Source organism: Canis lupus, chromosome 15 (genome assembly GCF_048164855.1).
Source record: "Canis lupus baileyi chromosome 15, mCanLup2.hap1, whole genome shotgun sequence".
NCBI lineage: Eukaryota > Metazoa > Chordata > Mammalia > Carnivora > Canidae > Canis > Canis lupus.
The window spans coordinates 14435539-14459534 of NC_132852.1; the positions used below are offsets into that span (position 1 = coordinate 14435539).

At 42.8% G+C, this 23996-nt stretch overlaps 1 protein-coding gene and 1 long non-coding RNA gene across 5 annotated transcripts in view; one reads left to right on the forward strand and one right to left on the reverse strand.

Moving 5' to 3' along the window:
* The window catches only part of LOC140604636 (uncharacterized), a 76865-nt gene extending 69013 nt beyond the window's left edge, over positions 1-7852 (reverse strand). The window contains exons 1-3 of one of the 4 annotated variants that reach the window (XR_012007454.1): positions 7737-7852; positions 6416-7314; positions 320-385 (exon numbers count right to left, since the gene is read on the reverse strand). This is a non-coding gene — a long non-coding RNA (uncharacterized lncRNA). Of the gene's footprint in view, positions 1-319; positions 401-6415; positions 7701-7736 lie in introns of those variants that run through there. The other 3 variants (XR_012007455.1, XR_012007456.1, XR_012007453.1) reach the window with 3 other exon arrangements.
* Positions 7853-8514: 662 nt separating this feature from the next.
* ING2 (inhibitor of growth family member 2) lies at positions 8515-15495 on the forward strand. The gene is made up of 2 exons (XM_072775913.1): positions 8515-9011; positions 13474-15495. The coding sequence occupies exons 1-2, from the start codon at positions 8840-8842 to the stop codon at positions 14142-14144; spliced, it is 843 nt and encodes a 280-aa protein (XP_072632014.1). The 5' UTR covers positions 8515-8839; the 3' UTR covers positions 14145-15495.
* The last annotated feature ends 8501 nt before the right edge of the window (positions 15496-23996 follow it).

Here is a 23996-nt window from a genome sequence, read left to right on the forward strand (position 1 = left end):
TTTGAAGTTATTTTTGAATCAGCATGCCAATTTTCAAAGATAAAGTTAGAGATACTATTAGCCCAACCCTGTATTACAACTGTCTTTTCATTACACATAAAAGTATCACAACTAGTTTCCATAGTTATAATTTATGTATCATGGTCCCTAAATTTTAATTTTAATGTACTACTACCATTAATGGCTTAAATAATCATTCCTTTCTCTGATTCTACTTTCCCATCATAGAAAGCTATTTAGCCTCTATTATATTCTATACAAATTTCCCCCTGCTTTTATGTCTTTGATTTTTTTTCATCCTTCTAATTCTAGTACTTACTTTTGCCAGATACCAGAAGAAAACATTTCTACTGTCACTTTCGGGGATTTCTTCAAAGTCTTCTCCCTGAAGATGACATTTCTGTGACCAAAGGATATCATGCTAAAGTATCTGGAATGTACACCACAGTTAAAACAAGCAAAAGAAACTAAACCTAGGCTGCAATTAGATGGACACACAACATATGTTTTCTCAAGGAGAACAAAACACTTGAGGGCATTCTACTAAATAAAAGAAAAACAGATAAATTATTTGTATTAAATAAATATTTTCAAAACTTGCATCTCTTATTTTATAAATGGCTAGTTTAAAATTACTTACAGCAAGTAAGTAAGATTTAAGCACAGTTTTCCAGAAACACATAGGGTGAGATATATGGGTTTGTATATGGAAGAGTATAGAGTGGGATGATCAGTAAAATAGATAAAGGTGATTAAGAGGTACAAAATTCCAGTTATAAGATAAATAACTCACAGAAATGAAAAGTACAGCATAGAGAATATGGTAAAAAAAAAATGCTGTGATAACGTTGAGTGATAGATGATGACTATTGTGGTGCGCAGTGAGTAATGTATAGGATTGTTGAATCAATGTTGTACATCTGAAACCGGTAATATTGTATACTAATTATACTTCACTAAAAAATCAAACAAAATGCCTACCCCCAAAAGACACTAAAAAAAAAAGTCAGAGAACCTCAATTTATGGAAGTAAAACTGGATAAGCAATTTTTAAAAATTTGTCACCCTCAGAAGAGAAACCAATATTTACCAAAATGGTGCATTAAATTAATCATGCCAAGAGTGATTAATGGAACAGTAGCTCCAATAAAGCCTCATTAAATAATGAATTAGGAATAGGTCACAGGGATGAGGAGTTCAACATAGGGAACATGGTCAATAATAATTTAATAACTTTATATGGTAACAGATAGTGACTATACTTATCATGGTAAGGATTGCCTAATACTACTGTGGAAGCACTATGTTGTACACCTAAAACTATATAACATTGTATGCATACTTCAATTAAGAAAGAGACACACGAGAAAAAAAAAAGAGACACACGGAAAAAAACAATGAAAAAAATATTTAAATTAATAAAGCTAGAAACCTGTTCAATAAAATATATTCCATCTTCTTAAAAAATCAATGAGAGTTATTTATTTTTTATGAATTTTTTTAAAAAGATTTTATTTGAGAGAGAGAGAAAACAAGCAGAAGGGAGGCACACAGGGAGAGGGAGACGCAGACTCCCAGCTGAGCACAGAGCTCAGACCCAGCTTGATCCCAGGACCCTGAGATTATGACCTGAGCTGAAGGCAGATGCTTAACTGACTGAGCCACCCAGGCGTCCCTATTTTGTTTTTTAAAGATTTATTTATTTATTTATTTACTTATGTATTTGAGAGAGAGCAAAAGAGCACAAAGGGGAGGGTGTGGGGGAGGGAGAGGGAGAAGCATATTCCCCTCTGAGCAGGAAGCCTGATGAGGGGGCGCATCCCAGGACCCAGAGATCATGAACTGAGCGGAAGGCAGATGGTTCACTGATTGAGCCATCCAGGTACCCCGAGTTAGGATAATGTAAAAGGAAAAAAATATTTAGCAAAAGGCTCCTGGCTAGTAGTATTAATATTATTTATAAAAGATCATATTATTTCAGCTAGAACTGAAGGCATAAGGCATCTTTGTTGTCAATAATAGTCTAAAGAAAACATGGTTTCTAGTACTTTTGATTTTGTGATTATATTGAATATTATTGTTCAAGAAATTCTAAGTTCCCTTTAAAGGTAATTTTGTTAAATTTGCTGCAAGACTTTTCAGGAAAAGTAATTTTATAATATCCTAAGTTCTTAATTTTTCACCCAATGGGTACTTTTGTCCTGTGTAATGATTATTGCCAGCCAGATAATAAAACAAAGAAATGTTTGTTTTACTCTTAAATTTCTAGGTGTACCCTTATTTCATAAATTGCAATGTAATCCTGGGCAAATTAATTAACTTCCCTGGGTTTCCAAACCATCATCTGTAAAAAAAAAAAAAATGTTGGTAGAGAGGTGGTCTATTAATAGGGACCCCTGAGCCCTTCCCCATCCCTACAGCCATGATGGTTATGATAAATTACTATCAGTGGTAGAGGTTTACCCAGCTTTTCAGTGAGGCTGCCTGTTACCTATTCTCTCTTCCTTTGGGGGAAATCATTGATCTGAGATTACTTTAAGCTAAAAAAAGTCTTTGAGTCTAGGCTGATCATGAGATTAAAAAATAACTGTCTGCAATACCTGTAATCTTGAAGTGCAATTTTTAATTTTCTGTTCCTGTATCTTTTATTTATTGAGCACTGTGCAGGGCTCCTGAATAAAATCATCATTTTGTGACGTTCTTAGTTTAAATATATATATATAGAAATATATGTGCGTGTATATATATATATAGGATGTACATAGGTACATATATAAAAATACATATTATATGCACACACACATATATTAGTATTCATCTAGGCTACCACAGCTTTCAAGTTTTTTCTTTCTTCTTCTTATTTTTTAAAGTAGGCTCTAAGCCCAACGTGGGGCTTGAGATGAAGAGTTGCTTGTTCTACCGACTGAGCCAACCAGGTGCTCCACTACCACAACTTCAAAACATTCCTGCCCTACTGCTTTTCTTTATCCATTTCATGAAATTAATAAGAAAATCTCTATGACAGATTAAGAGTAGCATCTGACAGGCATTGCGCCAAGCTTTAATCTCAAGATTTCAAAGAAGGTAAGACGTCAAACCTTCAGTTTACACATGATTTAGCTACTCCAAGATTCTCAGCTACTGTTGGGTTTACTGATTACCTGCAAAACCACTGTAAGATAAGATAATCAAAAAAAGATAAGATAACTCACTAAGACAAACTGGTATCATCAAGATATGCATTGGCATCTCTTATCGCACTTATGGATCACAGTACACACTATTACACATTTGTGTAGACTGAACAATTTATACCTATAGATATCAACTATTTAATTTTGGACAAAATTTTAAGTTTCACAGCCAAAATTAGACAAGAATTTCAATTTTGAACATACAGTATAAATCTCTCTTCCCTAAAATTTAAACCCCTTCCCGTTTTTAGGAAACATAATTGCATAATTCAAACTCCTTCAATACTGTGACCTAGTTCCTCCTCTTGATGTTATAAACAGCTCATGTAACTATGGTAACCACCTAGGGAAAACTCAATGTTTTTCTGGTCAGCAATATGCAAAGTATACCATATGTGTTATTTTTTCTGAGATAACCAAAGTAGATAATGTGTGTTTGCTTTTTTTTTTCTTGGCTATGGGAATGATAGTTCATGATACTGAATTTTTTCTTTACTACAGTTCCAGTCATTCACAATCCCTTCATTTTTTTGCTGTGATCATCTTGCTGACAGTAGTCCTTCTAAATGCTGAACAATACTATAACCCATAGTGGGACTGACTGTATGCACTCAATTATAAATCTGTGCTGTCTACCTCATAAGCCAAATGTACAGACCAACCTTGCTCCTGTTTCTAATGTTCCACCTCAAGAATCTGGTATTTTAACTTCATCCTTTATTCCTAGCCAAAGTATTTCCTTAAAGCAAAGAAGCAAACTGTAATTATATCTTGAGGGTATACTTAGACTCTGAGAAAAGCTATCTCCAGTATTTTTTTTAAGATTTTATTTATTTATTCATGAGAGACATAGAGAGAGAAAGAGAAGCAGAGATACAGGCAGAAGGAGAAGCAGGCTCCATGCCAGGAGCCTGATGTGGGATTCGATCCCAGAACTCCAGGATCACACCCTGGGCCAAAGGCAGGCGCTAAACCTCTGAGCCACCTAGGGATCCCTGCTATCTCCAGTTAGTGACTTTTATGTATCCTCCTTCTAGCTCTATTTTCTGTTTTTTAAAATACAATTAGTCTGGACTACTAATGCAATAAAGCAATTAAAAATACTTTAAAACTGACCTCAATGGAAATAAACTGTTTCTTCATTTTAGTTACCTATTGTACTAATGAGCTGATTTGAAATTTTCGGTATTTTCAGTACAACTTAAAATGTTTCACTGGATCTTCCAGAACAAATTATAATCTAATAAAAACTCTTAGATTTGTAATGATTTACTTACGTGCATTAGGTACAATTAGATTTCTACTGTGGGCTATCAATTGGTGATCTTTTAACATAAGAGTTTTTGTTAAAGTGCTTTTCTTGAATTTCCCTAGACATTTTTTTTTTTTTAAGATTTTATTTATTTATTTGACAGAAAAAGAGCACACAAGTAGGCAGAGCAGTAGGCAGAGGGAGAGGGAGAAGCTACCTCCCTGCTGAGCAGAGCTGAATATGGGACTTAATCCTAGGACCAAATTTCCTTACACTTTTAATAATGCTTTAACTATCCAAATACCCTCCTTAGAAAAACATTGCTATTTGCTTCACTGAATTAAATAGAGAATTAACTGCCTCTTACTGGTTTAGAAAAGATCTAACTAACCAAATGCAAGGTGTGGAATTTGTTTGGAATCTGTTAAATCAAGTGTAAAAAGATACTGATGAGACAACAGAGATATCTGGAAACTTTATTCATCTGGGTATTAAACGATAGATAACCTTTTTGATGGGATAATGGAATTGTGGGTATGTTTCTAAAAAAAAAATAATTTCTTATCCCTCTATACTTAACTTATTTTCAGATAAAATACAACAACCCAGCAAGGGAAAGAAAGTGTGGAAGGCCATAAGTGAAATAATGTCGGCCATATACTGATATATATTCAAGCTGGATGAATAGTGTGTTAGCATTATTGTATTATTACCTTTACTCTTGAGCATGTTTGAAAATTTCCATAATTAAAAAGTTTTACAAAACATTAAGAAGTAGAAAGAAGAAAAGCATTTCAAGTTTAATTGGCCTGACATAAGCAAGAACTAAATCTTCTCAGGAGGTATCTTTAGGAATCCTTCAGAACTATCTGCTGGTTTGAAGCTGTTTGGAGCTGTTGCCCTACCCTCTCACAACATAAATAAGGGCTATAAGACAGGTTTAGAAGCATAAACATTTACCACCAGAGGTCTCTTAAAAGAACCTGACTTTGAAATTACAGGTAATCCCAGACACTTCTACTAATTTTGGGCTTACTTATCTTTTTAAGGGCTACTTTATGGTAGAAAATATTTTGAAAAGCATATAAGATGTTTTTTGCTTTATCAGAGGATTTACTATAACCAATTAATTCCTACATCGTAGGGAATTGGGGACTTTAAAATTTTACCTTTAGCTCAGCAAGGCAACCCAATGTGAAAAGCCACCAAATGCCCAGCTAAGTGTTCACTGAGAAGAAAAGAACATGATAAATAACCAAAGGTCAAGAGTTGCATTTGGGGTGCACCTGGGGGCTTCAGTGGTTGAGCCTTTAGCTCAGGTCATAATCCCAGGGTCATGGGATCAAGTCCCACATCGGGCTCCCCATAAAGAGCCTACTTCTTTCTCCTGCCTATGACTGCCTCTCTCCCTCTCTCATGAATAAATAAATCTTTAAAAAAAAAAAAAAGTTGAATTTGGGGGAATATGGTGATTTTTTTTTCCATAAAGTACTCTTCCCATGCAGTGTGCTTACATAAACATGGCAGGAATACATCTTTCATTAACTTTTATAAATCAGTGAAATCCCTGGGTGGCTCAGTGGTTTAGCACCTGCCTTTGGCCCAGGGTGCGATCCTGGAGTCCCAGGATGCAGTCTCATGTCAGGCTCCCTGCATGGAGCCTGCTTCTCCTCTGTGTCTCTGCCTCTCTCTTTCCTCTGTGTCTCTCATGAATAAATAAATAAAATCTTTTAAAAAAAATAAAGGAGGAACATTAAAAAAAAAAAACTTTTATAAATCAATATCCCAAAACAAAGCACATCCAAAATAATTCTCTCTCACACACACAAATTACAGTGTTCTTTATGGGCACAGACCAACACAAGCTGAAAAAAAAAAATCACTATTTGGATTTTTTTGCTTCCCTTCAGCCTGTTCAACAGAGTTATGAAAGGTGAAAATAATGTATAGAAGATATTCATGATCATACCCAGCCCCCTTTCCTCTCTTCTTGCTCTGGGTTCCTGGACGAGGTAGTCTTAAGTAGTCTGCGTCTCCGCCTCTCTTACTGCTAGGTTCTAACCACGTGTCCTATCTGTCTGCCTGCAGGTTACTTCTCAGGCTGAATAAAATCCATGGGTACATTCAGTGCCTAACCTGAATCAGTAAAAAGAAAAAAAGGGGGGTGGGGGGCATCTTGCATTATTCTGGGCCTCCAATAAAGAGTACCCGAATCAAACCCATGAGTAAACAAACAAAACAAAACAGTAGGGTTCAGGTAAAAAACCAGTAAAATGCAATTTTTAACATGACTGGCTCTTGACATTAACCTGGCTGTTGACTCTGAAAGAGCTCAAGACCGAGCGCAATGAAATCCTAGACGGTTCTCAGAAACACACCGCACGGTACCGCCTGGGTTAATGTAATATTCGAGTAGTCGAGGACCACAAGAGGGCCACAGGAGAACGCCAGGCCGTCTCCCAGCCCCGTGCAGGGTTTTCTGTTGTTCCCAAGCGGCCGAGTTTTCTGGAGGGCTGTTTTGCCCTGTTTTGCCTTGAAATGCAAAATTTCCTGCAGGTCGGAGCCTGCACTTCTCTTTGCACGTCGAGGGGCACTCGTACAAACAGGGGTTTTCAAAAGTGCTCTGCAGAGGTCCCCTGCGGACGCACCGGACACGGCGGGGCGGGGGTGGGGGATCCGGGGGGGCAGCCCCCTGGCGTCTCCCGTCTGACCCGAAGGCACCTGCCGCTGGAATTCTCCGCGTGCTCGTCCTCCTTAGGGCCGCTTCGTCTCCCCGAGTCCCACGTTATCCCGTCCTGAGAGTCCCTGTGGCACAACCTCGGCCCCTCCGCTTGGCCGCCGCGTCCAACACTGCGCGGAACCTGAGCCCTGAAAGTCGACCGCACGGAGGAGGACCAGGGCTTCTCTGCTCGCCTCCCCGCTTCCCGCCCCCGAGCCCCTGCGGTTCTCGGCCTCGGGGCAAGGACTGATGGAGGCGGGGGGCGGGGCCACGTGAGGCTCCCCGGTTCCGACACCCCGAGGAGGGGGAAATCCTTTTCTAAAGGTTGTGTGTTGGACAAGACAGGTTTCTGGGGGGTGGGGGGTGGGGGAGCGGGAGGGGGCAGATGCGGGCGACACGGCGGAGTCCCGGGGGGCCGGGCCGCGGACGCATCCTGCAGAGGAGCCGCGGCAGACCCCCCCCACCCCCGCCCCGGCCCGGGGGCAGGGCGGCAGCGCGCTGAAGCCAGGAGGGAGATTTAAACGGCGAGGACAGGAAGAAGCGGCTGGGGCCCGCCGGGAGCGCCGCCTACCTCGCCCTCTGCCCCCGCCGCGGCGTCCCTGAGCGCGAAGGCCGCCGCCGTCGCGGGAGGGGAGGAGGAGGAGGAGGAGGAGGAGGAGGACGCCCGGCCCGCGGGCCGCGTCGAGGCGGCGGCCTGGCGGGAACACGGCCGCCGAGCATGCCGGGAGCCGCGCCCGCTGCACGCTGGGTAGCGTAGTTCCCGCCGGCCTTCCTGCAGCTCGTAGCGAGAAGCCGCCGGACGCCCGCTGCTCTTTTAAAGCCCCGCGACTTGCCGCGCCGCGCCAGGGCGCTCCCCCCCACCCCCAGAAGGAAAATGTCGGTGACAGCGGGCCGAGGGACTCGCACCGAGAGTCCCCTTCCCCGTGGGAACGACGGAAGAAGGAGCCAGCCGCCTCCCCTCCCCGGTCCCATTCAGACACGGAGCGAAGAGGCGGGCTTGACAGCGCTGCCCCTTTAAGAGGGGGCGGGGCGCAGCCTGCCGTTTGGCCGTCCTCCGCACCCTCCCCCCGCGGCCGAGAGCCGACAGACCAATCGCCCGGGCGGCGGAGGGAAGGCGGGAGAATGCGAACCCTCCGGTAGGGCGGTAGGGGCGGGCCCCCGGCCTTATTAGGAGCGAGTCCTGCGCAGGCGCAGACGCGGCCGCAGGCGGAGGGGCGGGGGCAGCCCAGTGAGAGACTCTCCGACAGGCACGGAGGGCGACTGCGAGGAGAGGGGGGCGGCGAGGGGCTTGTCATGGGGACCCGGGCCACGGGACGGCATTGCTAGCGCCGGGGGCTCCGCGGGGGGCGGCGGTGTCCACGCCCGGGACCGCGGCGCCAGCTCCGCCGGGGGATCCCCGCTGCTCTAGTCCTGGGGAGGGAGGGGAAAGAGGAGGGAGCCCCGCTCTCGCCCCGCCCCTGGGCTTGTTCCCGCGGGGGCGGGGAGTGAGGCTGCTTTTGGGGGGAGTGGAGATCGGGGGACTCGGCTGTGCCCTCCCGAGCGGCTGCCGGCGTCCCCGCGGCGCCGGGCTGCCGAGCCGAGGAGCCGCGGCGGCCGTGGCTGGTGCATGTGTGGCTGCTGGATGCGGAGGCGGCGGCGGCGGCGGCGGCGAGGAGCAGCAGCGGCGGCGGCAGGATGTTAGGGCAGCAGCAGCAGCAACTCTACTCGTCGGCCGCGCTCCTGACCGGGGAGCGGAGCCGGCTGCTCACCTGCTACGTGCAGGACTACCTCGAGTGCGTGGAGTCGCTGCCCCACGACATGCAGAGGAACGTGTCTGTGCTCCGAGAGCTGGACAACAAATATCAAGGTAGGGGGCCGCGCGGCTGCGAGTGCGGGTCCTCCCGCCGGCCTGCGGGCGCCGTCGCTCCGAGCCTGCCCTGCCCGGGGAAGTGCCACTTTCCATTTCTCCAGTGACAGGCCCCCCCCCCACCCGAGCGCACGGAGGGGCTCGGCGGAGGGGGACGGAGGAGCGGGTCTGGAGGCTGGGCTCGCGGCCCCCCCTCCCCCCGCCGCGGTCGGCGAGGACTTCTGTGGGGTATCGCGGGTGGGGGTGGGGGCCGCTCGTCAGCCCCCGCTGCAGACCCAGCGGCTGCAGCTGGTGTGCGGAGGAATCAGCCATTTTAAGCAGCATTTGTTCCGGCGCTTGCCTGCCCCGTGCCGCAGACCCTCCGGCCCCGGCGAGGGAGCGTGCAGCGGGCGGGGGTGGAGGGAGTGAGCGGCCGGCCGCAGCCGGGCTCCCGCTGGTCTCCGGGGCCTGGCTTTCCCCACCCCCGCCCCTCCGGCCCCCACCCCGGGAGCAGATGCATTGGAACGTGCGGGGGGGGGCGGGGGAGCAGCAAGAGAGGGCCGCGAAGGCGGACTCGGGGAGGTCCCTCCCTCGGCGCTCCGGCTCCGGGCTCGGGCACCGAGTACGTTCCCTTCTCTCGCCCCGGGGAAAGTTCCGGGCCGCGGCCCTTCCCCGGCGCCTACAGCCAAATGGTTAAAAGGGGAGGGGTCCCGGCGGGGGAAGGCAGAGGGGTGTGTGTGTGGCGGGGAGGGCCTCCCGGCCCTGGGGGCGGGGCCTGGGGCGTGACGTAGGGCGTGGGCGGGGCGCGGGCGGGCGCGCTGCCGCCCGCCTCGAAAATGGCAGGTCGCGGGAAGGCTTGGGCGGAGCTGGCCGGCGGGGCGCTGTCGGAACCTTGCGGACCTTAGCTCCTAACCGGCAGGGTCAGTGCTGAGGTTTGGGACGTGTTTGTCGTGGTTTTTCGACCCTTTCTGAACCAACTCAGGACGAAGAAACGCTCAGCTACCGGGATCATCGCGGACCCTGGTCCCGCGTAGGTTCCGGGGCTTGCGTCACTTCCGGGCCCCAGGCGGAAGTGGGTGGTTGACTGGGCAACCGCCTGGCGTCCCTCTACCCGCGGGTCCCTCCTTCGGCAAGTTTGAGTGATGAGGCAAAAACGACCCTCCGTGGTCAGACCCGGGAACCCAAGGCAGGGAGTCAGGCTTTCCGACAGAGCGCACCATTTGTCATCCAGTATTGGTGGACCTTTCGTCTGCCACTAGGAGGGGAGAAATTTATATGGGGAACTGTTTTGCGTTTAATGACCCTGATGGGGGACTAGACCTTGGACGTGATGTGGAGACAGCCGTACGGACTTGAATAAGATGACTTGGGACCCCGTCCTCTGTTTTCTAGACCGGTCACTAATGTTACGATTTAGTTTCAAAGGAACCCACTTCTGGGGTGACGTTTGCTGGCCTGCAGCGTGTTAGAATATTTAGGTGTCTCTGTGCTTCCGAATCTATACTTTATTTCTGCCTTCTTAACCCACACGATAGGCTTGCTGATAGGACCGGTCTCCGTGAGGGGGAAGAGAATGAAAGAGTGGTTACTTACCGTGGATCATCGCTGTGCCAGGTCCAGAACATTATCTCACAGTAATCCTATGAAGTAAACATTTGTTTTACAGACAAGTTAAAATTCACGAGGAATTGAAGTGACTTGTTCACTTAAGTAGGTGGGGAAGTAGGATGCCTACTTCTCGCGCACATCCTTGTTTTTGTACCATTATTAATTTTCTATTAAAACTTACTTGATAAAAGCCCCCCCCCCCCAGGTATTTTCTGCAGACATGGAGCACAGACGTGAATTGTAGCCTAAGATGATACATGTGTGCTTGAGAATCGTCGATTGAACATTTTTTGTTTTTCACATAGTAACTCCGTGAAGTTTGTAAAGACTGCATATTTTTACATTTCCTTAAGGACACCTATTTACAAGAGTTCAGCCATTTTCATTTGAATTGGGAGGGAAAATTGGTTACAGGGAAATCTGCCATCCTGACCATCTAGAATTGTCCTGAGTGGCTTTGGTAACATGAGAAACACTATTAAGCTCTAAAAGATCGAGAGATTATAAATGTTTTTGGCTCCATTAAGATTGGTGACTTTCAAGATTAATATAAAAACAAGGATCTAGTTTTCAGTCTGTGCCCATGCTTACGAAGCTCCACTTGCACAGTTTTATGTTGATTAGCTTTATGTGCTTGTGTGCTCCGGGATCCAACTTCATATGGTTTTTATTTCTTTGCTAGTTCTTATGTATTTTTTGTTTTTGCGTTTGATACTTACCGCAATATTTAGTGATATAAAATATAGGAAGTCAAAAAAGTTTCTCTCCTACCTATTTGAGACAGTTTCAGAAATTACTGAAGAATCTTTAAAAGTAACCTTAAAAACTTAGAAATAGGGAAATGAAGACAACAGTTTCACAATTGAAAAAAAGTATTTGTTATGGGATATGGTTATTAGAGAACTTCAATATTTGTTCCGGTATTCTTGTTTGTAATTTCTTGGGTAAATAACCATTGAACTAAAAATTAATACTTAATTTCAAGTGCCTTCCGTGGAGCTTAGTAGAAAGTGCTTAAACAGCAGAGCCAGGTGTACATACCTGGCAGAGTTCAAAGTCTAGGGTTGTTACCTCTTGACCTTCATTTTCTTCACATACAGAAATTATACATACCTTCCTCATTGAGCTTGCTTTGGAGATTAAATGAGAAAAGCCTTAACACATAAAAGGGGCTTAGTCGGTCTTAGTTTCCTCTCTTCTTTCATTACGTAATTAAGGTGTCCTAGAAATGTGAATTTTTCTCATGTACAGTATCAGTGTGCCTGTATGACATCATTAGCTTCTAACTCCTGATAGGTACAGAATATTTAAATAAGGCTTAAGGTTTACCTTTATTTTTTAATCCTCAAGTTTTATGTCTGAGGGGAAAATACATAATTATTTTTCCAGGAGAAAAGTGATATTCTTAGGAAAGCCACCTACATACGTAGCTGGGCAAATGGGCTAGATCTGACCTTTGTTTTAAAATATGCTATGCAGGTATGAGTACCCTCAAATGTGTGGTAGCACTTTGTCATGTATCCCATGGATAACTTAAGCAGTTATCCATCAAGTGTGAGTACTTATAATTTCTAGGGAGGAGTTAATTCATAAGAGTTGTATTGACTACTTGCTTTGTGTTAACCATTCTTGCAGACAGCCCTAGTGTATGCACTTGTCTAACATTTCTGTTGTTATCATTGATAATATTGGAAGGTAAAACAATGGTATATCATGTGCTGGTAGTACTATTAGAATATAAAACCGTGATATGCCACGTGGTGTGGTAAATTAATTTTTGTTCCCCCACCTTTAGTAAGACAACCATTCTAGATAGCTTTATATCTCGTAAGGACAAGAAATAGAACAGATTTGAATAAAAAACAATCTTATGTAAATTTTTGGTGACATCTGGAACTATATTTTTAGACTTTTTATACTTTATAGTGACTCAGACATTTTTAATTGATTTAAATTGTGTGCCACACGCTATACAATACCAAAATCAGCAGTTCAAAAAGCTTAAAACCAACTGCTGAGTTATCTACAAAAGCAGAGTGATCCAGTGCTGACTTTACTATAATTTTGTTAGTAGCTTAGTCAGTTGATGCCAGAATCTGAACCTAAACCTACTCTGGAAATAGTTTGGTTTTCAGAATCTCCCATATGATAAAATAAAAGAGCCATTAAAACTAATATGGTGGGAAAAGTTAACTTGTGTCTGCTTTGTTTAAGAGTGTCCAGGGGTATGATATGAAAGTAAAGGTGTAATGTCTCTCTGGAGTCCTGTAAACACAGTTCGACAGTAATCTGTAGCCTAGTTTTAGAACCTAAGTTTAACAGTTGAAGACTGGCATGTAAATTATTAGTGTCGTTTTGAGGTTCAAATGAAATACAGGTGACTTTAATACTAGGTAGACTGTAAAGTGGCATACAATGTTCTTGCCCATGTAAAATAGTTTGAGTACTAATTAGTGCACACATTTCTTCTTATCCTTTTTTTTTTTTTTTTTTTAAAGTAAGCTCAGCGCCTATTATGAGGCTTGAACTCATGACCCTGAGATCAAGAGTCCTATACACTCTACCAACTGAGCCAGCCAGGCACTGTTCTTATCCTTTTAAATATAGATTAATGAGTATTAGAAAGCTGTTTAAATAAATAAAATTTAAAAAGAAAGCTTTGTATTCTTACTAGTTTATTTCTAAATATGCTTTCATATTGGATAACATACGGTTTTTCTGTGGGAATTAATGTTTTTTAATGTATACCTGCCAAGAGGAGTGTGGTTTTATGATTTGAGTTCATTCAACTTTACCAATTCTGTGAAAGATAGCTAACTTAAAAATATTATATGTGCTAATGCACAAATGTTCTGATTTTCTCTTACATTTTTAGAAACATTAAAGGAAATTGATGATGTCTATGAAAAATATAAGAAAGAAGATGATTCAAACCAGAAAAAACGCCTACAGCAGCATCTCCAGAGAGCATTAATCAATAGTCAAGAATTGGGAGATGAAAAAATTCAGATTGTCACGCAGATGCTCGAATTGGTGGAAAATCGGGCAAGGCAAATGGAGTTGCATTCACAGTGTTTTCAAGATCCTGCTGAAGGTGAACGGGCCTCGGATAAGGGAAAGATGGATTCCAGCCAACCAGAAAGATCTTCGAGAAGACCCCGCAGACAGCGAACCAGTGAAAGCCGTGATTTATGTCACATGACGAATGGGATTGAAGACTGTGATGATCAGCCACCTAAGGAAAAGAAATCCAAGTCAGCCAAGAAAAAGAAACGCTCCAAGGCCAAGCAGGAAAGGGAAGCATCACCTGTTGAGTTTGCAATAGATCCCAATGAACCTACATACTGTTTGTGTAACCAAGTGTCTTATGGGGAAATGATCGGATGTGACAATGAACAGTGTCCAATTGAATGGTTTCACTTTTCGTGTGTTTCGCTTACCTATAAACCAAAGGGGAAGTGGTATTGCCCAAAGTGCAGGGGAGATAATGAGAAAACAATGGACAAAAGTACTGACAAGGCAAAAAAGGATAGAAGATCGAGGTAGTAAATGCCATCCACGTTTTAAAAGGTTATTTGTCTTTTATATAATTCTTTCAGAATTTACTTTCAGAAAATGTTTTAGGGTAAATGCATAAGACTATGCAATAATTTTTAATCATTAGTATTAATGGTGTATTAAAAGTTGTTGTACTTTGTCTGTGACCTTAATTTTCTGCACTGAATTACCAAATATTTTAAACCAGGTAGTCTTTAGATCACCTGATGAAAGGAGCAGGGAATAGGGAGAGGGTGGTGTGAACATTATAAAACCTTCACAAACCATGCCTATTTCATTTTCATTTAAAACTACAAAGCTGTTTTTTGGGTAAACACCAAAGTTTTGCTAGCATTTTAGTTCTCTGGGCTTTAAAAAATTTAGATACAGTTGGAGTTCTCTGTAAGCATTCAAATTATCTTGGGTAATTTAAAATATGAACACTACATTCGGAGCTTCTTTCTCCCTAGCCCCATTTATACATACACTTGTTCATCTCTAGTCTTCCAAGAATCTCAGGAGCTAGAGATAAGAATAATTTGGGATTCCATGTGGAATAATGTGCTCTTATTAGAGTATTTGCTGCTGTATTTTCCTTAGTAGCATTTTGATACACTGTCAGTAGCCCATTTGTAAATGCCTTGCTGCTGCATCATAGACCCATTTAACCTAGTGCTTAATAAGGGAGTTGTGTTTTGTTTTGTTTTAATTGGGACAGCTAAGCATAGTTAGGATACCAAAAATGGTGCCATTGGCTTATATTGGAAAATTTGGGGTTATGCAGTATCATGGTTCAAGGTTGAGCAATTTTAAAAAATGCATCTTATTTAATAACATTTTCCATGTGACCCACTTCTGCGATGCCTAGCCACAGGCCCGCCAGTGGGAAAAAGGGCGCACACTGGTCTTTAAAATATTGCCTTTACATCAAACAGGAGTTGAAATAGTTTTGCTAGTGGCTATAGTTGATTTCTGTCCCAATCAGTGATTATATATTATTTTAAGTAATAGTGTATTCACTTTAACTTTCTGGTATTGGTGCTGTTTGATGTTTTCACGTTTAATGAACTAATTTCATTATAACAATGCAATTAATAATGTATTTGTAAATTGAATTTTCCGAGATTCTGATATTTTAAGGGTAAGCATATTGATGGATATACGAACATATATTCGGAGAATTTTTTGGTTTGGGGGAGGGGGCAGCAGATTGACTAGTTCTTTAAATCTATGTGTAACATACTTTTTATTCCTCATTTCTTCCTAATCTGATGATCTTGATTCTTTTTGATTAACATGTGAAAAATTCTGTCTGCTTGTTTGGAAAAAAAAAAAAAAAAAGTTTTTTTTTTCTCTTCCAGCTCTCCTGTGTGACTTTTAGGCATGTTATTTCACCTCATCTAGGTGTCAGGTTATTCATCTGTAATATGAGGTTGGCTTAACTATGTCCAAGGTTCTTTTGAAATCTATAGTATTTGCACTATAGTGAGGATTTTAATAATCAAATGACTTGTTTTTCTCTTTTGTTAATTTTGTCCGTCATTCTGAGATATGAAGACGGTTTAAAGGTGATATTTGAGACAGGTAAATGCACAACAGTTGATTAACTTCTGTCTTAAGGATATTTTGCTTGATGACTGGAACCAGTTGGTTATATTGCTTCTTGAGCGAGAAATATTAGACAGCATGATGAAGAATTTATTTTATTGTAACATAGTTGAGTTGTAAAAAAAAAAAATTCTTTTCTCTCTTGAGAATACAGCATTTTGTCTTAGTGATTACATCCTTATTACTAGGATGAGCTCTTTACCTGACACCATTAAAAATATCCATATGTGCAAAGTCTCCAAAAGCTTTCAGATGTGACTGTGTAGAAGTCAACACTTTTTCATACATTAAATTTCTCTCAGCATATGAAGGAAAAAACTCCACTTCATAATAAAAGTACCCAAATTTGGATTAGGCTTGATAGGAAAACAGACATGGAAAATCCTGGAAGATGCGCTCTCCTTAAGACCTAATGTTTGAGATAGTTTTATTTTTATGAATTGTTTGTTTTCGATATCACTTGGGAATGTCTTAAGTTTGCATAACATTTTGACTAGGATTTCTCTTTTTAAGTATTCTAGATTTCATATGCTGGCTCATACCATGGTTATCAACTCATGCTATAAACCAGTAGAATTACCTCAAAAGCTTCAAGAAATACAGATTCGTGTGTCCCACGCCAAGCAATTGTGATCTAATTCATCTGGAATGTGGCTGAAGCATTAGAATTGTTAAATCCCCAGGTGATTCTAATATACAGAGAAGTTTTAGAACTGCCATATTATGAAGATTTGAACCTATTGAAAACTGTAGGTGGCTTCTCTACATCTAGATTTATATGACTCTGAAGCACATATAAGGTCTATATATCTATAAGGTCTATATAAGACCTATATATAAGGTCAGATATAAGCACGTATCTGATAGATACACAGGAGGTTGTCCCTTGCCCCCAATGGTCTGCTAACACTGAAGACTCAACACTTGAGTGCTTCTTCTATGCTGGGCACTGTTTCTAAGCAGTGGTGATTTAAAAAGTCCTTGCTCATAGGCCAGACATTTTGGTGGGAAGCCAGATAGATGTGACGGTAGGTGACTGTAGGAGGGGAGTAAAGCCCCCGTAACACAATAGTTGGGAAGAGAGGTGAGTCTTAATTAATGGTGATTAAAGTTCTGGAGAGAAGTGACTTTTGAGCTGAGACTAGAGGGAAATAAGGAAGTTTAAGGGAGGGAAGAGTAAAACCAGCTTGTCAGTTTGACTAGAGCACTTGACACAGTGTGGAAAGTACTAGAAAACTGGACTCTTGAAAGCCATAGTGGGAAGTTTGGGAAGGGCTTATACTGGAGAGTTCATAAGTGAGTTTATATTGAAGAATTCTTTGAAGATCACTCCGATCATGCTACATGTAATGTGTATCATAGGGAGCCTTGATGAAAATAGGGAGTGTCAAGAGATTCTTTTTCAGAAGTCTTTGCACCAGGGACGCCGGGGTGGGTCAGTGGTTGAGCATCTGGCTTCAGCTCAGGTCGTGATCCCAGAATTCTGGGATCAAGTCCCACATCAGGCTCCCTTCAAGGAGCCTGCTTCTCCCTCTGCCTGTCTCTGCCTCTCTCTGTCTCATGAATAAATAAAATATTAAAAAAAAAAAAAAGTCCTTGCACCAGAAATACTGATAGCTTAGACCAGGATGATAGGACTCTGCATCTTCAACAACTGCCAACAGGAGGATTTTGGCCCAGCAATTAGAAAGCAAAGAGAACGACTCCGGTTTTTTTGCTTGAGGGGGAAAATTAAGATTTCTGTTTGCATTTGGGTTTGAATTTCTCCTAAAATCCAGCATGGGATTGCGGGAGGGGCGGGGAGCTAAACATTTGGGAGTTAGCCTATGAATAGAGTTTAAAGCCTTGTGACTGAAATCACTTGTAAACAGATGAGTGCCTCTGAAATTTTAATGTGGCTGAGAGTCCTGTTTTTGTTAAAAGCAGATTCGGAATTAGTAGGTCTGGTGTGGGGCCCGAGAAACTGCATTTCTAACAGGTTCCTCAGTGGGGCTGCTGCTGCTGCTGGCCGGGAACCCACAGCTTGAGTAGCAGCCACGTAGGTCCAGAAGAGGGCGGGGTGGGCCGTGGGGCACTAAAACATTTGGAAGGGGAGCCAGCAGAGGAGACTTCAGATCTCTCCGTGACGGAAAGCAGAGAAATGTGACACAGCAGGATGAAAGTGACATGTTTCAAGAGAGGAATGGTCACTCATTCAAGTGCTGCTCAAATAGGATGACCATGAGTCACTAGGTTGGGAGAATTGCGGAGTTAACAGGCTGTGAGTTTGGGGATGAGGAGCTGCTTGGAGTGGGTTGGGAGCAGAAGGGGACAGAAGTAGAATCAGCAGTTGCGGACAAAAGTGTTTTTTTTTTTTTTAAAGATTTTATTCATTTCAGAGAGCACGAGCAGAGGAGGGGCGGAGGGAGAGGGAGAAGCAGTCCCCCACAGGGCTCGATCCCAGGACCCTGGGATCATGACCTGAGCCAAAGCAGAAGGCAGACAGACGCTTAACTGACTGACCCCCGCCCCCACCCCAGGTGCCCCAGGGCAACTCAAGTTTTGATGTAAAGGGAAGCAAGGGTGTAGCTGAGGGTGTGGGTGAGCTAAGGGAGGATTTTTTTTTTTTAATTTTATTTGTTTATGATAGTCACAGAGAGAGAGAGAGAGAGGCAGAGACACAGGCAGAGGGAGAAGCAGGCTCCATGCACCGGGAGCCCGACGTGGGATTCGATCCCGGGACTCCAAGATCGCGCCCTGGGCCAAAGGCAGGCGCCAAACCGCTGCGCCACCCAGGGATCCCTAAGGGAGGATTTTAACTCAAGGAGACAATATAGCATCGTATGCCAATTGGAATATTCCATTAGAAGGGGACAGACACGTGCTGTCAGGAGATGGGGGTTATTGCAGGAGAGAAATCTGAATAGGCGGGAGGGGATGAGTGAGAACCAGCACCCGTGAGGGGTTCATCTCAGCCACGGGGACGGTTCTAGCTCCTGCGTCAAAAAGGAAGACGGGGTTACAATTCTTTTATATTAAAATATTTCTCATACACCTATTACTTTACAGGGTGCTGCTTTCAGTCCTCGGGAATAAAACAGGAATGAGGACAAAACAAAAATCGTAACGTGGTGGTGCTTAGGTTCTGGAAGCATCCAGGAGTGAATGCAGATAGCTGGCTGGGTTTGGTATGGGGGGAAAATGAGATCATTCCCTTCTAACAGCTGCCACTTTGCCCGCGCGGGGCTGAGCCGGGGAAGGGACAGGGATGCTGGAAATCTGCAGAGCGAGCCAGGCCCCTGGGAGCCCTGGGGAGGATGGGGAGTGGACCGGCAAGGCCAGGCAGAGCTGCAGGTCCCCGGGAGCCTTTTGGCATAACTTCAAGTGAACTGGTAACTCATTCTGTTGCCGGGATGCAGGCAGGAAAAAAGAGAACGGCCAAAATAACAAAATTTCTAAATATCCCTATAGCGAGCTAGAAAAATTGCGGCTCCCCTGTCCTTTTTATATGCCCAGTAGGTGGCTTCCTTGGCGGGATGGGTCCTCGGGCCCCCCCCACCCCCAAAAATATAGAGAGAGGAGCCCATCTTCAAGGAGCAGTGAGGGTAGAAATAAGCCTGACCTACCCTCAGCCTTTCCTCCATCAGGTGCTTATAGTTTGATGTCATTGAAAATCTGTTTTAACTAAGGTGTAAGGTACCTGGAAATTACCCTCACTGTGTTGCCTAAACTGTACGTCAATCAGAGAGACCAGAGGCCCTGTATCTCCGTGAATGTGAGGGCAGTGCGTGCCCTGAGGATTCCAGGGATGTGGATTTCTCCGGGTCTCAGCTGGCTCACTTGTCCTCCTCCTGGGCCTGCAGTTCGCTCAGCTGCGAAACCAGTGATTTAAGACACGGTTATGCTATAAACGTGGTTAACATTATTCACATCCCTTAACATCATTAGCAAGGAGTTCTCCTGTTCACAAACTTACTAACTGGGGAGTTTATAAAATAACAGTGTTTAGTTTGCGTATGTGCTAACTGGACTTTAAAACAGACACTAAAAAAAAAAATTAAAAAGAAAATAAAACAGACACTAGGATGATCTTGATGGATCTTCGCCATCTCCACACCCCATTCTAATTTTATATCTAAAAGTATTACTCAAAACGTTTTCTTTACAACGCCTCGCTTTTTGATGTCAATTTATTTTTAAACGGTAACTGGACTTTAACGCAGGGTTTTCGACACTTCAGACACTAGAAGGATCTTGTTGGGTTTTTTGCCAGGTCCACATCCCATTCTAATTTTATATTTAAAAGGATTCCTTACTCAGAACGTTTCTTTACAATGACTCACTTTTTGATGTCAATTTTATTTTTAAAAGGAAGCATGTCACTTCGCTAAGTGGGAAATTATTATTATCACTTTGACTGGATTACCTTAGAATATAATGAAAACACAGCAATGTTATTAAATTCTAGCTATGGAGTATTGCTGTGACAACAGCCCCCAATCTACTCTCGTTTTTTAAAAAGTGTGATTAATAAATACTATTAGGTAAGGGCAAAAAGACATAAAAACACTAAAACAAGTCTTTCTGCATGAGTGTAACCAAACGGATTTAAAGAGAATTTTGAGGACTACCTTACCATCTGGCCCTGGGACACACTTCAAGCAACAGAAGATTTAACTACTGCAGTTTCTCGACTTTGAATATAAAACAGAAACACTCCCATGTCTAAGGCATCTATCTACCTACATGCGTGCAGATGGACTGTGCCTCGTAATCAAGGTCTCTGTAAACCTTCCCTCAGGTACTGACCAGCATTACCCACATCAGTATTAGATTAACCAACATTATCCTGACTCCACTAAGTTTCTGGACTCGTCAGTTTTTAAATCTCAGGATTTAAAAAAAAATAAATAAATAAAATAACCAAGCCCTGCAGCTCCAGCAACACCACTCAGCGAGCAGAGAGATGTCCCAGGCAGCCTTGTCTATAGTCGCTTTTGGGAGGCCTGGCATTCCAGCCTTGAAAAAAAAACCTTACAATTTTCCAGATAATTTCCTTAGTTGCACTGGCTAATGGATTCTCGATTCGGCGATCTTCATTGTAAAAGAACCCCCCCCCCCAAATTCCAATTTACTTATGAATTAGGTGACACCAACATGTCCTAACACTGAAAGATGGAGGTTTTGGGTGTTGCAGTGTGTTTTGGGATGGGGGAGGGTAGTCTTGGGCCCAAACACGCTCAAGTCATCTTTCACATTTTTCATGGTATTAGATAAAAATGGTCCTGCCTTCTTAAATATGTCCTTCAATCCTTTTTTGACTTGGTGTATGACATAAACGAAGATTTGATGTCTTCATCCTTTGACTCAGCACCGGGTTTACCTCCGAGGATATCCTTCAATCTTGCCCCAGTGTGGAGGCCTGTTAGCACTGCACTTGCCTCAGCCTAGTTTTAAAAATAAATGTGGCTGCTTTTAATGAGTTTCGTCCTTCCTGGGATCCCTTGGTGGCGCAGCGGTTTAGCGCCTGCCTTTGGCCCAGGGCGCGATCCTGGAGACCGGGATCGAGTCCCACGTCGGGCTCCCGGTGCATGGAGCCTGCTTCTCCCTCGGCCTATGTCTCTGCCTCTCTCTCTGTGACTATCATAAATAAATCAAAAAAATTTAAAAAAAAAAAAATAAGTTTCGTCCTTCCTTGCTTCTAAACCCGCCTGCCTAGCACTGGAAAAGCATTTGGTCAAATTTGTGTCTAGCTTAAAAATAAATACATTCTAAGAGAGGATCTAGTGCTTGAGCTTTAATGCATGGTTTTGGTTTTTTAAATATGTGGATTCTGCCCCCTTCATCCCGCCCCTGGTTTTGACTGTGTTCAGATGGCAGTGTTTAGCAAAACACTGCCAAATCTCCTTGCTTTGAACAGCAAAATTGAATTACTTTGACCAGAGTCCTTAATTTATTTATATAGTACATTAATCTTAGAAACTTCCCACATAGAAACAAAGGTGTTAGGCCAACCAGCTCTGGTTTGCTCTCCAAAGATTCAGGTTTTAGACCAGTGATATGGGATCATGCCGGCAATAGGAAGGGAAAGTTTGAATACAGAAAGAAGAATCTGCTGTTACACTTGCCAGGGATGGATAGGACTGCCAAGCCTTTAAGACAGACTTTTACTGCTACTTTTGTGCCTTCCTGAGACATGGTAAATCCCTCAGCTGTCAAAAATATCCCCCTATGGTCTTTAGAGTGTGTTTTGTTTTTTGGCTATAAATTTGCATTTCTCACCAACCTGAAAAAAAAATCAATTAAGAAAAGGGATTATAAACTATAGCAAAATAGCGACAGAGAAGTTACTACAAAAGGTTCATAGTAGCTTTGGCTTTGAATTTATGATGCTTGGGTATTACACTGAAAATTTTCTACATCTACATCAGTTTTGTGTTACTTTGGAATGATTCTGGCTAAATTTGAGGTGTAATTCAGTAAAACTGACAATCTAGAACTTTTCTGATTGCACAGTGGAACATAAACTTTAGTAGAGAAAGGCATAAAAAGGATGTCAATGATTTTTTCTATTAAAATCCATCTGAAATTAGATTTCTCTTTCCATTGTAGATCCAGTGCTTAATTATCTGAGATTGAGAGATTTAAAAACTTTTGTAGATCACTTTCATGTTATTCGAAAATCTGAAAACAAGACTTTGATCCTTGTAAGCTAATAAGAGTGAGTTTAGGATCTTGGTAAAGCATTTTTGTAAAGAAGTACTTTATGTGTCAGAGAGTTTGTAGCACCTACTTAAATAACAAGTGGTTAACTCAGAGTGAGTTACAAAATAGTAGCTAAGGGTACTAATTTATGTAAGGGGTTAAAGTAGACAAATTGCTTTTTTTTTTCTTTTTTCTTTTTTTTTTTTTGTTTGTTCTGTTTTTAAAAAGATTTTGTTTATCCATGAGAGACACACAGAGGCAGAGGGAAAAGCAGGCTCCCTTCAGGGAGCCCCATGCAGTACTCGATCCCAGGATCGAGTACTGCAGGATCATGACCTGAGCCAAAGGCTGACGCTCAACCACTGAGCCACCCAGGCATCCCTTGTTATTGTTTTTTTTGCCAGATACCTGAATCTTTGTTTCACTTGTTTTGCTGCACTGAAGGCCATCCTTCTGAGGGAGCAAGAATGCAAATATTCTGCTATGAAAGAGAATATACACAATCATTGGTAAATGATTCCCAGACATGAACTGTGTGTCATTTATTTTCTTGCCATATTTTTCCATTTTCCCATTGACCTGCCTTATCTTGACTTTTGATATTAATATAACAATTCAAGGATAATTTGGGTAGGCTGAAAAAATGATTCACAGCAGCCTATACCACATAGAAGTAGAAGAGCATTCCTGGTAACCAGCCAACATCTCTGTTTTGTGGTGACATTATATCCCAAACCAGAGTTTCCTAAATTGTTCTGTGGATCCTGGAATGCTCTTCTCTGCCCCAAAAAGCTGGGGTATTTGGCATGTTATACCTCTACTCTTAGAGATTCAAAAGGTACGTGATGGAAGTTCTGAGAACTCTTGCCACATTTCCCCTGTAATACCTATTCATACCCTGAGGAAGTAGATGTTCTTTCAATCTTTTTGAGACTATTGCCCTAAACTATACCATGAAAAGATCATATTCAAATATTTCTGGTGATCATACTGTATTGTGAGTCACACCCAGCTCCTCTTTCCTGTATCCACAATACTCTTGATACCATTTGTACCACTATTCTAAGGCATCAAAGACAGGGATTTGTTCCTTCTTTCTGTTTGCTAGGCAGTACTAAGCCTTCCTAGGGCAGCCCGGGTGGCTCAGCGGTTTAGCGCTGCCTTCAGCCCAGGGCATGACCCTGGAGACCCAGGATCGAGTCCCACATCGGGTTCCCAGCATGGAGCCTTCTTCTGTCTCTGCCTCTCAATCTCTCTCATGAATAAATAAATAAAAGCCTTTTTATTTTTTATTTTATTTTTTTTAATAAAAGCCTTTTTAAAAAGGCCTTCCTAAATGAATCTGATACAACAAATAACAATATCGTTCAAGTAAGAGTTGTCTGTCAAATATAACGGGGTTATGTAGCCTATTATATTAGCTCAACCTCAACAGTATTGTGTTCAGTTTCTTGATTGGTACACTTGGCCTAGATTTCTTAGGTACAAAGGAGCTGTAGCCTTTATGTTTGATCAGAGAAGTTCTAGAAGAGACCACTGTTAATAATCTTAAACCCATTTCTGGGAAAA

Excerpts from the sequence above, each read along its gene's own strand:
- ING2 (XM_072775913.1), top strand. The coding sequence starts at position 8,840 with ATGTTAGGGCAGCAGCAGCAGCAACTCTACTCGTCGGCCGCGCTCCTG. Across the intron at positions 9,012-13,473 it reads GCTGGACAACAAATATCAAG|AAACATTAAAGGAAATTGAT; the intron begins GTAGGGGGCCGC and ends TTACATTTTTAG.